Source organism: Physcomitrium patens, chromosome 12, assembly GCF_059467195.1.
Source record: "Physcomitrium patens ecotype Gransden chromosome 12, ASM5946719v1, whole genome shotgun sequence".
NCBI lineage: Eukaryota > Viridiplantae > Streptophyta > Bryopsida > Funariales > Funariaceae > Physcomitrium > Physcomitrium patens.
In genome coordinates, this window is record NC_143421.1 from 9,333,367 (window position 1) to 9,347,402 (window position 14,036).

At 32.6% G+C, this 14,036-nt stretch overlaps 1 protein-coding gene across 1 annotated transcript; it reads left to right on the forward strand.

The window, feature by feature from the left end:
• Positions 1 to 1,291: 1,291 nt before the first annotated feature.
• LOC112289306 (RNA-directed DNA methylation 4) lies at positions 1,292 to 4,477 on the forward strand. Its single transcript, XM_024534430.3, has 7 exons — positions 1,292 to 1,771; positions 2,424 to 2,519; positions 2,704 to 3,109; positions 3,235 to 3,359; positions 3,608 to 3,686; positions 3,857 to 3,933; positions 4,090 to 4,477. The coding sequence occupies exons 1-7, from the start codon at positions 1,612 to 1,614 to the stop codon at positions 4,269 to 4,271; spliced, it is 1,125 nt and encodes a 374-aa protein (XP_024390198.1). The 5' UTR covers positions 1,292 to 1,611; the 3' UTR covers positions 4,272 to 4,477.
• Positions 4,478 to 14,036: the final 9,559 nt, after the last annotated feature.

The following is a 14,036-nucleotide window of genomic DNA, read 5'->3' on the forward strand; positions in this document are numbered from 1 at the left end:
TAGTTGATATTGGTAATGTATGAAATTTTTGCCTTAAGAATATTGATAAGCTCATGAAGATCTACAACAATAATAAATTTATTTTTACTTCTACTAAATGTAGCATCTATCATTTTATTTTCTTTTATTTCTATAATATACAACTTTAATAAATCCACAAATCAAAGTAGAGTAGGATAATTTGCAACTTCTAATGTCAAATCAAAATTTCAACAAAGATGGATAATATATTTTCTTGAAAGAAAGAATTAATATTAAAAATAAATCTAATTTAAAAATAGATAGTCTAGAACCTTAAAAATACAACAATAAAAGGCGAGATAATTTACTCACTTTTAAAGCAAAAAAATAAAAATAAAATAATAATCTTGTTAAATTATTAAGGAAATGAATCATAACAAAATTCTAAAGAAACAACACACTCATGTGACACTATAAAAAAAATAAAAAATATACAGATTAAATATATATATATATATATATATAATAATAAAAACTATAATAGCTATTAACAAATATAAAGAGACTAGAGATTCTTGAGCTAAGAAAAGAATACAAAAAAGATATTAATAACAATGAAGAAGGTTTCATTCTTGTCTCCATATATACTATCTAACTAAAGAACTATGTGACAGTATTCTTTATGTCATCTGACATGTATCTCATTTATAAGGCAAGTTTCCAACTTGTATATAACTAACTTGTACCACAAGTGACAAACATGTGCATATTAGCCAAGTTTTCAACCTACCAATTACCTATAAACACTTGTAAAATCAAGTCCACATCTACAAAGCTTTTCTACAAGATATCATCAAATTTCTTTACTTCTACTTCTATTTAATTTATTATATCCTCCTAATTACTAATGCCAATATTGATATCTATGACAATAAGTTGGTAGTAAGAAGTTGGCAATTCAAAATCCACTTATGAAATTCCTAATCTTATAGAACATATGCTAATACAAAAATAATGATGCTTCAACCTTTCAATAGAAGAAAAAATCTCAAAAAGATAAACCTTGTATTCTTATTTTATCAAATAAACCACATTTCATATACAAAACAAAATGTCATGCACTTACATTCAAAATTCCGAATGTGAAATTTATCACAACAATTAGATAAAATGCTACATATGAAAAATAGTTCAAGATGTGAATATGATAAGATTGAGTAACTGTATCCAGTTATTGAATTGCAGACCTTTCCCTTCCTCTCAGAAATTTGTAAAAGAGAAAAGAGACATGTGAAATGACTTGAAGGGGGTCTCTTCTTTCAGGTGGGGCAGCACTGCACAGCACAGCACATTCCCACTCAGAGCCAGTGAGGACTAATTTAGGGTTTTGCGAGGAGGAGGCAAAGTCTTCCTGGGGCTTCGAAGGGAGAGGAATCGGGGCATGGGGCTGACAGACACGCAGCGGTCAATCTGCAATGCACCCAACGCGCTCCTTGTTCAGCAATTGTTGGATTCCGTGACGCAGGCCTGATCTCTGCATACAAACCCATCTCTGTCCTCCAGCAGGAAATTTATTGCCGGAGTCGTGAAGCGGGGCGGTGATTTGGGATCCCCTTTTGTGTTGCAGAGCTGACAGGTCAGGTGTAGTCGATGGAGCTAGCCGAAGTACCGCCGAGCAGCATCCGTGCCCAGAAGCTCGCCCAGGTGAACGATGAAGCGAATTCGGGGTTGGGAGGGTCCGGAACGCCTGGCAAACTTCGAGTTGTGAGGGTGAAGCGGAAGAGAGAGCAGGCACCCATTGAGAATCTCTGTAAGTCGATACTCGGAGCATTTCCTTGTTTGCCTTGTGATGGTTTCATTTCTAGGATTTGGTTGGGTTGAATGCTGTTGTAAATCAGGTCGATCGTGCTATGGTGCACTAATTCTGCAAATGTATGAACTGTATGCTTCTCTTTTTAGACGATCCATGGTTTTCGTACATTTGGAAAGAGAAGCATACTGGCCTCGTTAGGGAATTTGATGAAGTGCTTTCTGGGGAGTCATTTAACATGTTTGTGCTTTTGTAAATAAAAAAATTAAAGCTTGGTTTACACGGGTTTTGAGTCTTGTTTGTAACTTCTGAAACTTTTATGAATGAGGTGATAATTGGGTGCAAGGAAAAAGTAACAATGTTTTGGTCTAGTAGGCATAGCCTGAACAATTGTGTTTTGGATCGGGATCATTCTATAAACGCGATAATATGTGAATGACAAGTAAGGTGTGCTCGACAATCTGTTGCTATCGTCATTTATCGGAAACCCTAATTCTCGTATTATAGCTTGATTTGTGTGGCAAGTACTGGAGTGGGGCGCACCCTTTGAGGCCTTGGATTCGGAGTAGATGAAGTGACGATTTGGGAGCCGTGAATGTTGTATGTGAGCTTGTTTGTATAAACCTTGACCGCACAGTTGGTGAGTGAGCAGGGCTGGAGGTCAGCGATCCACCAAGCAAACGACATGAGCCGGATATCAGCAGGTTGTCGTTGTCCACAGCTGAGGCTACAGCTCTTCCTGCTAACAGTACGTTCACGGTCACCTTCCACCAGGCCTTTCTTCGTGGTTAAAAGGATCTTACCCTTGCAAATTGATTACTAAGAAGGATTTTCCATTACAATGGTTTCGATGTTCTTTGTCAATATTACGACTTTCTACATTGTTATGATTTTCTCCGTGGTCCTTAATGGTTATACCTTCCGTGGAACAGTTGTAGACACAACTCCGCCGTCGAAACTACTCTTTCGAAGGCTGGAGACTGTTAGTCCATCTCATAGTCAGACGGAGGCGTCATTGTATGAATCTCTCTTGCAAAAGGTTAAAGAAAGAAAGCACGCACATGAGAATCGGAAAGAACCACGAGATACTCGGGCTAAAAGCAAGGCTCAGGAAAAACAGAAGCAGGATCAGTTACTTGCTGCTGCCAGGATTCAACACGAGGCTGTTGCGAAAAGAGCACGCTTTGAACAAGTCTGGAAAAGCCGGAGAGATGGTGCTAAAGCTTCTGCTGAAGGTGTAGATCCCGACCCCATGCGGGGGCTTTTTCAACTTTACGATGTTGTCCGGGTTGATGAAGAATCTGCCGAAACCCTTGAAAAGCGAGAGAAAGCTAGAAGGTATGTATTCCATAAACTTCCTGTTCCACCCATCGAATAGTATTCTTCGAGTTCTAAACACTTGTTTGGATACTTTGTAAGTAGCAAAAGAAATTCAGGTGCAAAAGCTGGTTGTTGGTGAACAGGGAAGCTGAACTTGCTCAAGCAGCTCTAGTGGCCAATTATTTGCCTCTATTACGGGAGTGCATGCCAGAAGCGGCTGCGGATATTGAAAAGGACCTATCGTCCAGTAATGTTCCAGTCGAGACAGGTGCAGCTTAACTCTATTATCAGGCATCAAAGAGATTATTGATTTGTCAACGTGTTGAAACTAGGATTGAGTTTTGTTAAATGATGCTGTGCATGCGATCAAATATAAATTCGGAAGTGATCCGAAAGTTACAAGAGAAGAAGCCTGCGGTGTAGGTGCCTATTGGGAACTCTACTTCTATTTTTTATCATTCAGTTTAATCCCAAGAACTTATTGTCACCCACGTATTTTAAATTTCTTGTTTGCAGATGATTATGTATATGACGTATATGCGATGGACGAGGGATTCAGTGACCGTGAGGGTGAAGACGAAGAATTTTATCCCACGTAAGTACGAGGCTAGCTCGGTTTGTAGTTATGCTTGTAATCTAGCCCCTAGTTGGAAATAGTTGAGCATCTATAAAGGTTTGAGTCCTGCCCTGTCAATGGTTTGCTTGGTAAAAATGGCTATGCATGCAGAGAACCAAGGACTGAGTAAGTACTTTTATATTGAACAGGGTACAAATTGTAGAAACCGAGGGCTTCGAGTGGGGGCAGCCTGGTGAATCGGATTATGATAGTGAGGATTCTAACGGTAAGTTCTCTTCTCTCCATCTTAGTTAGAAAATCAGGTGGATGCTCTTATTTCAAAAACTTGCTAATTTTCTGTTTTTCAATAACATGCCACTAGAACCGGCAGCAATAACTTGTTCAGGGATCTTATCTATGTGTTCTGCATGTTGCAATATAGACGAGAACAATCCTTTGAACGACTACCCTGACGAAGACGATTTTGGCGATTTTGGAGATCAGAAGAGTAACAATGACAGTGATGAGACGGATTTTGACCTCGTTGGTTCAGATAGTGGTTCAGATTATGACACAGCTCCATATGATAACGAGCAAGAGCTACGTTGGGGACGTCGTCTTTGAGAGCTTAAAAAATGCTCTCCCAGTGGGCAGACCACCCTGTAGAATGTGGAATATTTAGTTTATGTCAGCTTAAATGCTCTCAAATTTGTAGTCTATGCAGTACTGGTTCTTGCAATCAGTGTTGATATTGCAGCTTTTAAACCAATGAAGTGGATTCTACCCTTGTCCTTTGGGCGTTACCCAGTGCCCAGTGGAATTATTACTCATGTGCAAGTATATCGAGCCATTTTAATTAAGGTACTGATGGCTTGAATATACAACATAGTTTTAGACAGACAATAGTTTCTGTCAATGTTTGTAACACAATTTTCTCATTTTCTGCTTTTTCCTATAAGCACACCAGAACTGTCTGAAAAACCTGAAAAAACCGCTCTTCATGAGTGCAGTTATCACGACATACCGAAAGAATGTAAGGATCATCAGTTGGAACAGATACACTGGTGTTTCAATCTGCAATCTTCTGTTAAAACTCACTAGTAAAGTGAAATGCAGCTTCACTAAATTATGAAAGGTAAGATTTAGGAATAAATTATAGCACATAATTATCCATTACTTGTGTTCTTTGTCAATTGCTACATGCTTTTTTTAGTAATCTGATTTCCTAAAAATAATTATTAAAGTGTCAGTACAAATGGAAGTTAACAAAGGTTTTTGGCACATTCTTTCTAATTGTTTATTTGGGTCTTTATGAATTACTATTATTATTTTGCTTCTAAATATATTTTAATAACATGTTATAAAAAAGAATAGCAAAATGAAAATGTTATGAATGAAGTATAATATAATAGTATTAAATAGTGATATATGCTTGTCATTATATTAAATACATAATAATCAATCTAGGGTATTAATAATACATTTATTTCTTCACAAAAATATATTAATTTTAATATAAAACTTTTAATGAAATTATATGTAAGATGCAAAAGAATTTTTTATGACATTTTATAGATTTTTTTTAGTATATATATATATATATATATATATATGTATGTATATGTGTATGTATGTATACAAATAGATATTATATATATATATTGTAGCATTTTGGTAGATTCTATAAAACAAGATGTCATTGTAAATTATCTAATATTTTAGATTATCAAATCTATGATAAAATTACACTTTTTAAGCTAATGAAAGATCTATTTGATTTGATTAGAAATATATTTAGTGGCATTGGATGTAATTAAATTACAATGATCATATTATATCACTTTAAAAAGATTATCTTGCAAGTAGTATCTTTAAAAAGTAAAAGACATTAATCTTTGAATTCTATGTATATATCATTAGATCTTTAAAGATTAAAATTCAAATAAACTTTAAACAATCATTGAAAATAATAATAATATTAATAGAACTAAATATGATTTTATCATAAATAAATATATATATATATATATATATATATATTTTATAAAGACTAGGTACATTGGTGTGTAAAATATAAAAAATTAGAAAAATAATATATATTATATTTTAATTGAATAATATTATAGAATCTAATTTCAAGTTTTTTTTTACACAATCAGAATTTTTATCATTCAATTTATTATTATTATTTTTATTTTTATTTTAGATCTTTATATGACATGCATGTTAGGTTTTTTTAAATAATATTTTAGCACAATAATAGGATTAATTTAAAATTAAAGTAGTAAGATGTGCTTGTTAGTGTTGTTATCATAAATTGCAACTTATATATTACTTATTGTTAATTGTAACTTATCTATTATGCTTCTATTTACCTTCACATTTGCCTATCAATCAAACAACCATATAAGCTCCGAGCACACCACCTCCATTATAATCATATTTATTAATTGATATGCTTTCTTTGAATACAAAAAAATGAATAACATTGATAGTAGCTACATCATAAGGAAAGCATTAATTTTAGAGCTTGAGTCATCACAACAACCATAGAATTTGTCAAAACTTGCACCTAAGAGTTGTGTGGTGTCATATAATATGAATTCTTGCTTAAAAATGCACCAAGCACCTAACTATGGAAGATAAATAGAAAATGCAACAATAAGATCCTACTAAGTTTAATAGAATCTTAATTAAATTCTAAATAATTCCTAACAATTGTAATCAAACTTTTACCAATCCAAAAGAAATTTAAATAAAATTACAAAAGAAACATAAAGAAATCATAAATTAATCTCAAAGAAAAATAATAAAAAAAATCTTAAAGAAATACAAAAATAAAATTTCTAAAGAAATATTAAAAATAGAAATATTAAAAAAATAAAGTACTCTAAATAAATTTATATAAATCCTAGCAAAATCCTCACCAAATTCTAATTAAATCCTAAGTAAATCTTAAATAAATTCTAGTCCAAATCCTAATAAAACTCTAACCAAAGCCTAATCAAATTATAAATCCTAAATCAAATCCTAAAAAAATCTTAACCAAATCCTAAATAATTCTTAAACAATCCAAAGAAAATTCTAAATAATTTGTAACTACTTTCTAAAGCTATTTTAAAATCTCAATAAATATTAGTTGAACCATCAATCTTGACTTAAATTTCACTCATATTTCAATCTATAAGAAATTAACAAGCATAAAAAATTTGAAGAGAATCAAACTCACCAATTAAAAAAAAAAAAATCCAAAACCTCTTGGATATTAACTATCTTCTTTCTCTAACTTGAATGTTGATCTTCCAACAACAATTTTTCCTTGCTAAACTGTTAAATTTCTTCAAAAATTGGTCGGTATGTATATTTCTAAGTCTAAATTTCTCTCACTAATTTGTGCTTCAATTAAATTAGAAAATATTGAGAGATTGCAAAAACCTTCACTGACCTTAAATTTCAATTATCTAAGACCATAATCTACAAAACTCTTATAGCTGTCAATCTAACTGTTTGATTAAGATCAAATTTTTTAAACACATTTAAGACAAATAAAATTATAAATTAACAAAATTTTACCCATAAATATGCTATGACACTTACAAAATCTTCAAATTTGTGAACATCTTTTCATTTTTTAAAATCCACCCCTATTGAGTACATCTTTCACTTTGAAAAGCTCTCAAAACCTCAATATACCTTCAAATCACATGAAATTAATTTTTAAAAATCCTTTCACAAGTCTACTCTTAGATCTTACTCTTCAATCAATCAAAGAATTAGGGAATCGCCATAGGTGTGTAGTTTTGTGCCTTAGGATTTGATTTCAATCTTGGTTCACAATTTGCTCTTTTTGGGTATCAATTCTTTGTATTTTGAGGTGATTTTTATTAAAACCTATTTTCAATCTTTTTCTCAAAATACTTATATTAACTATTTTATTTATTTATTTTGATTTGGCTTACTTATGTTCCTACAAAGTAAATAGAAGTTTTTCTTTAAGAAGGCAGCATTGCTATTTATTAATTTTTACTACCTTGTCTATTATCTATATTTCTAAGATAATTTGTTAAAGTATTTTTATATAAGCTCCTCTATAATATAATCTTTTCTTTCCTCTTTCACTATATAGTCATGTTACTATATGACATCAATTGATTAATAACAATAACATGCTTATTGTTAGTTATACTAGTAATAATACCACTTATGCTACAAATTTACATGTTGTGATGGATTTTGATGCTCAACTAATTATGATTGGCAAGTGACTTGTATAAAAATTAGGACAAAATGCTACAAACGTAGAGCCTTATCTTTTTTATTATTATTACTTCATTAGCAATCAAAAAGTGGACTATTGATTATACTAAAGATTCTTTGCAATTGATTTTTTGCATTGGGCATGGCAATATTATTCACACTTATCTCTAAAGCATACATTGATTACTGTCATCAACTATGATATTTTAGTTTATTAATATATATTTTATTTTCTTTATTTTAGTTTAGATAACTAGATTGAAGGAGTATAGATTAGACCAAAGTAGTTTGTTGGTGATAGAAAAAAAAGATTTTATTCTCATCTCATTTGTAGCAACTACTATGATTATGTCACCACAAATCATACTTGATTGTAGTACATTAGTATCAAAATTGCCTTATGGACCAATTTTATTAGATGAGACATTGGTATTTATATCTAATTCTATAGAACTACATAGTTTACCATCTATGGTAGACTAGTTGTCCGCACTTCATACTAGAATATAGATTTAAGCAATGTCATATTACATGTTGTCTTGTTTGGAAATGCACCGAGCACCTAATTGTGGAAGGTGAAGTTGTATTTCATAAGTATCCAAGAAATACTAATAGGTTTCATCCATATGAGAAGAATATAATCCAAATTTCAATTCAAAAGTGCTAAAAAATACTCTTCTTAATAGCCTCAATCATACACAAACCCTAATTATCTTTTTACTTTCATATTTAAGCACTTTAGATTTTTCTTGTAAGCCCTAAGTCTAATCAATGAGATTTAATAAGCTGTAACTTCTAATCTGACCATCTACTTGATGTGAAATTTTGCATGCAATTGTCAATATAAATCTCTTATACGCTTAAGAAATTTCAACCTAATTCAACTTATAGATTGTGAAAAAATCTCCAAAAACTGCATTGATGTTACTTGGTTGTCAACTTGAAAGGTGATGCAAAAGTTTCAGCAATGATTTTTCCTTCTCCAACTATTGACTTCAACTCAAAATTGATATATAGCTTAATCTTCAAGTCTTCCAACACCATGCCAAATTTTACATTGATTCAATTAGTAGAACTTCAGATATCATAGAAACCCTATCTAACTCCAAACTGATAACTTCTGATATGTTCTTGTACTAAAACCCAGATATCTCTTAATTGCATCATTGGATTATCACAAAATTTTGTGAACACTTAGCACACACAACAATCCAAACAGTATCAAAATTTGAACCATAGATATTAATCAATTGCATGAACTAGCCAAAAGTGCTAGCCCTAATTGTATTACATAAAATCCAAATCACCAATACAAACTTTGACTTTGAACAATAATTGTCAAGTCCTCACAAATTCTACAAAAACAAGCCTTATGCCTTTGAAAAGAGCTTGAAGCTAGCTCTCAAATCCTAATCTCCAATCTTCAAATGAAATCCTATTTTGCCCTAAGCAGTCGTTTTAAAGGCCAAAGGTCTGATTTCAACCATGTCTTACAAACAATCAATCCCTAGGTATCAATCTAACCTATCCTAAGGGTTTTTTAGCCCAACCCTACCTTCAATTTAACCCTAGTATCAACCATACTAATTATTTATCTCTTCTAACATGATTTTATTAATTTACGGTCTTTCTAAGGTAGTAAAAGAGTCTCTACAACCTAAAAGGTAAAAGTACTAACCAACCTTCAACCTACTAACTATTAAAATAAGAAAATAACCTAAGAGGCTTTTATAAAAGCTATGTTTAGATACCTTAAATTATTATTGAATCAAGATAATTAGATATTAATTAGAAATTCAATTTTGATTACAGTTTTAATATATAGTTGTATTACAACCTATAACCTGCTGTTTGTCCCGTTGGAAATCAGGTAGTGTAGTTGTGGGTCAGTCCGATGGAGTTCCGATGCTGTAAAGTACTTCGTAAACGATTTCTTATTGATTCTAACGAGAACAAATACTTCGGGAGTATGGTGAGAATGTGGTCGTCATTATTATTTGCTCATTCTGGCAATGCTGCCTCTCTATAGTTCAGGTTTAAGTAAGCGACTCTGCAGGGGCTTTGATGACATGAAGTCTGCACCCAGGGATACAACCTCAACGAGTGTTCCCCGAGTTCTCCAAAGAGACTATTGCAAAGGGGCGCCTTCCAGCTCGTTCAACGACACGGGAAAGAAATAGTTCATCGCGACTTGCAGTTCTACTCAACGGTCGGAAAGTTCTCATTTGTGATATACACCACGTTTTTGCTGTACTGATTGAACCTCATACTCGATTTCACGGCTCATGGTCCATCTTCACCCATGTTCGGAGAGGACTCCGCTCACAACCCGCACCCAGCGATCACAAAGAGCGTTGTGTCCACAAAGGGGTTGCATGATTTCTTGCAAGAGCGTTGTATATGAGGCGGAGGAAGTTGTATTCGAGCAGAAGAAATCTAACGACACTCAAATGATTGCAAATAAAGACCAGCCTGTTTGGAGAGATGATGCAGTTCCAGCAACAGAAGCGAAGACCTTGAAGTGCTCATGAAATTGCTCTTGACTGGTGGTGATGCCAATGAGACAGTGATTTTGAATCATTACTAACGGAAGAAGCTGAGCTTGATGCGCTTCTGGATCGGACCCTTCTTGTACACGAACTTTGGGTTGTGGCCTTTGTGAGTCTTCAGATAAGTAAGTTGCTAGCGATCCTGGAAGCCGACAACGATTCCAAAATCGACAATGTAGAGTCAAAGTACGATCACAAATATTACTGAGGTTTTCAGCTGGCACTAGACTCAAGGAGCAGACTTTGTCTATCTGCTGGATGATATGACACACAGGAGAAAGGTCCACAACCACAGGAACCAAGAACTACTGTAATTCAATATTGGGCTACATCGGCAGTATTCTGCCATTGAGGCAGGAGGATTTCAGCTTTCTCAGTCACTGAGAAGAAGCGGGTTTGTACCTGCCAGACGCAGGTGGTCATAGTCGAAAGAATTGTGAAGGTGGATTTCTTGTCAAGCAGCTGGTTCCGTCCTGCAGAACTTGTGAAATCTATTTTCATCAAGACACCCTCTACGTTTTCGTCCGTAGAGGATCTGCATCTCAGTTGTCAGGTTCAAAAGTATCACGGCCACGCCTTCTATGTGGTTCGAGTTGATCCCAAGGACATTCAAACCTGAGAGGACAAGGAGCACCACCTTGCACAAGTTTCGGCGACTACAGTCATTCATCAGAAGACTGTGGAGGTGCAAGACAACCAATGGTGGCAATATTTCTTGAGGGGATAAACAATCCAATGGGCGGAGATGAACTCTCAAGTTAACGACGCATTGTTTTGCGTGCACAGCATTGATGACGTCAAGGATATAGTGTCCTTGCTGCTGAAATTTCGTGCCTTTCTCGGCAGAAAAAAAAAAAAACAAAACAAAACAAAACAAAAAACAAAACACACACACACATACATACACACTTGGTTGTCAGTGGAAGACGGTTCTGCCTTTGTGAGGATGCCGCCCAGGTGCTTGGTTGGAGTGCAGCTACATGCAAAGGTCGCCGATTCAAAATGTTTGATCTCAAGGTTGGGTGAAATTCTCAGAACCTTTGCCGAGACACCGAGACACCCATAATTCAAGAGTTGGTTCTCCTCTGCAGGTATGCAGGGGTTGATGAACATACATTCATTCGCCCACTGTCCTCCTGATCACCGTCAATGACCTTCCCACCGCGTGTTGTATTGTTGGAGACGTTGAAATTGGCAACAAGTGTCCAGCAATACAACTCTTGCGCAGATTCCTTGGTCCTCCCTCCCGCCTGGACCACTTGCGTCTTGGAGGAAAAAGAAAAGATTCAGAAAAAAACGTACTCAGATTAAGATTAGCTTCTGGTTATATTTAGAGATATTTTAAAGAGACCCAGGTTTTTACTAAATCGACTTACCCCATGAAGAAGAACGGTAATCACAATAAATGTGGTTGGTTTTCATTGATTATAGATCCAATAGTGGAGAAATGTTCTAGATATTTTGTTTTCTTCATGATGGTAAGGATGGGTGGGTCAATTTAATAAAAGCCTAGGTCATTCTCCTGTATTTATTTAAGATTTTTAATTTATCATAAATAACACTCTTTCATTAAACATGCACTACCTTCCTATCAAATTCACTCTACTTGTTCTACCTTGTTTTTTTTCCTTCATGCTTGCATTAGTGAAGCTGACCATCATAAGCATGTGGTGTAAACACTTGCAAGTCTCATGTCAAACATGCTAATGTCAAATCAGGATGTACGTATAGGATCTTACTAAGGATACCCCAACATACATTACAACTGTGTCTATTATAAACAAAATTACAGTCTCATCCAATTGCATTTACATAGACTACAAGTCATATTCTTTTGAATAACAAATGAATAATGACCACTGTATGCATGCATATATCATTTTATTACAAGTAATCAATGAGTTCTTAAATTTGTTTAAAACTTGTCAAATATGCACTTTAAATTGTTATACATATTAAATATTTATATAACAATCGACTAATCAACAGATATTGTCCATTTTTGCAACAAGAATGACAACTTACAAATTGAATATGCATTGGAATAATATAAAACTTGTTGTGATTTTATATATTAATTAACATGTCTTAAATACTTTTTCAAAATTCTTCTACTTTAATCTTTTTTATCCAATTCTATCTTTATAATAATGTCAACTAAGATGTAGTTTGTTTACTAAATAGGGTTTACTGATTGGAGGAAATTAAGAACTTATTTTCTAACATTTAATTGATAACTCATGCAATAGATCTTCTATTGATGAATTAACAAAGAAAATGCATTGTTTAATTAAAAGTATTGATTTTTTTATTTTTTATTTTTCAAGTATAAGTTATTATTTGTAAATAGCTGAACAGATGGCATATACACTTATTCATATATATATCAAAAAAGTATGTGACATGGTAAGTGAAATATTCTATGTGTGGTCATTGTTGTATTGTGTCATCTAAATAATTCATCCATATATTTAGTATCTTGTTTTCTTTTAACTTTGCTTACAAACTTGCAAATTAGTTGAAAAATGTGTAGGCAATGTCTATGCAATATGTTAAATAAAATTCTATGAAAAGATATATATATATATATATATATATATATATTAATATGGATGCCAAAAAATTTACATTACAAATAAACTATTGCAACAAAAAAATATACAATTATATACAAGCTATAATAAAAGATATGATAGGTCTTAAAACATTTAGACCAATATTTACAATATAAGATAACAAAAATTTAGATTAACTTTTTGACAACATTCTTTAATAAAGAAACTTAATAACTTAGTAAAGAAGAATTGGTATATTTAAAATATTGATACATTATCTTAGTATCTTTAAACAAAAAACTATAATATACTTGATAAAATTTAGATAAATTTGTATGACATTGCAACTTTAATACATTCAATAAATAATTTAACATCTAAGTTTTACAATATTATTTGAATGCTAATAAAAGTAGGTAAAAACTCATATTTAATAAAAGCAAAAAAGAAATTAATATTTTTTAATACATCAAATAACACAACACCCATATACTCACCAATCAAAAAACCATATTTACAAAACTTTAGAGTGGTATAAATGCAAACGCTGCTACAATTTTTCAGTAATGAAAAATTGCACAGTAGAATATGAGACAATGCATGATAGTTCAAGGATGTAAAAACTAACAAAGTAAAGAGATGGTAAAAGTATTTATCTTATTATAATATATTATAGATATAATTCACAATATTGTAGTAGGATCTCTATTTTGTACTTACTAATACACATGTCAATTTTTTATAGCATTGGAAATATATGAATATAAAGTGTATTATGCTAACAATATTTTAATATTTTCAATCTTTATTGTAAATTGCAAAACAATGTTAAAGAAGTATTTAACATTACAATTAAAGGTGAAAATGTTTATAAGCAATTTAAATAGATGTACCTAGGTTATTGGCAAAAACTGATTGAAAAAATAGTATCACCTCCTAAGGTCAAAGATTGCATAAGATTACATAAACTATTAGATGGTTGTACTTTTGCATTATATTTTACACTTTAAAATGAATATGTTGGACTT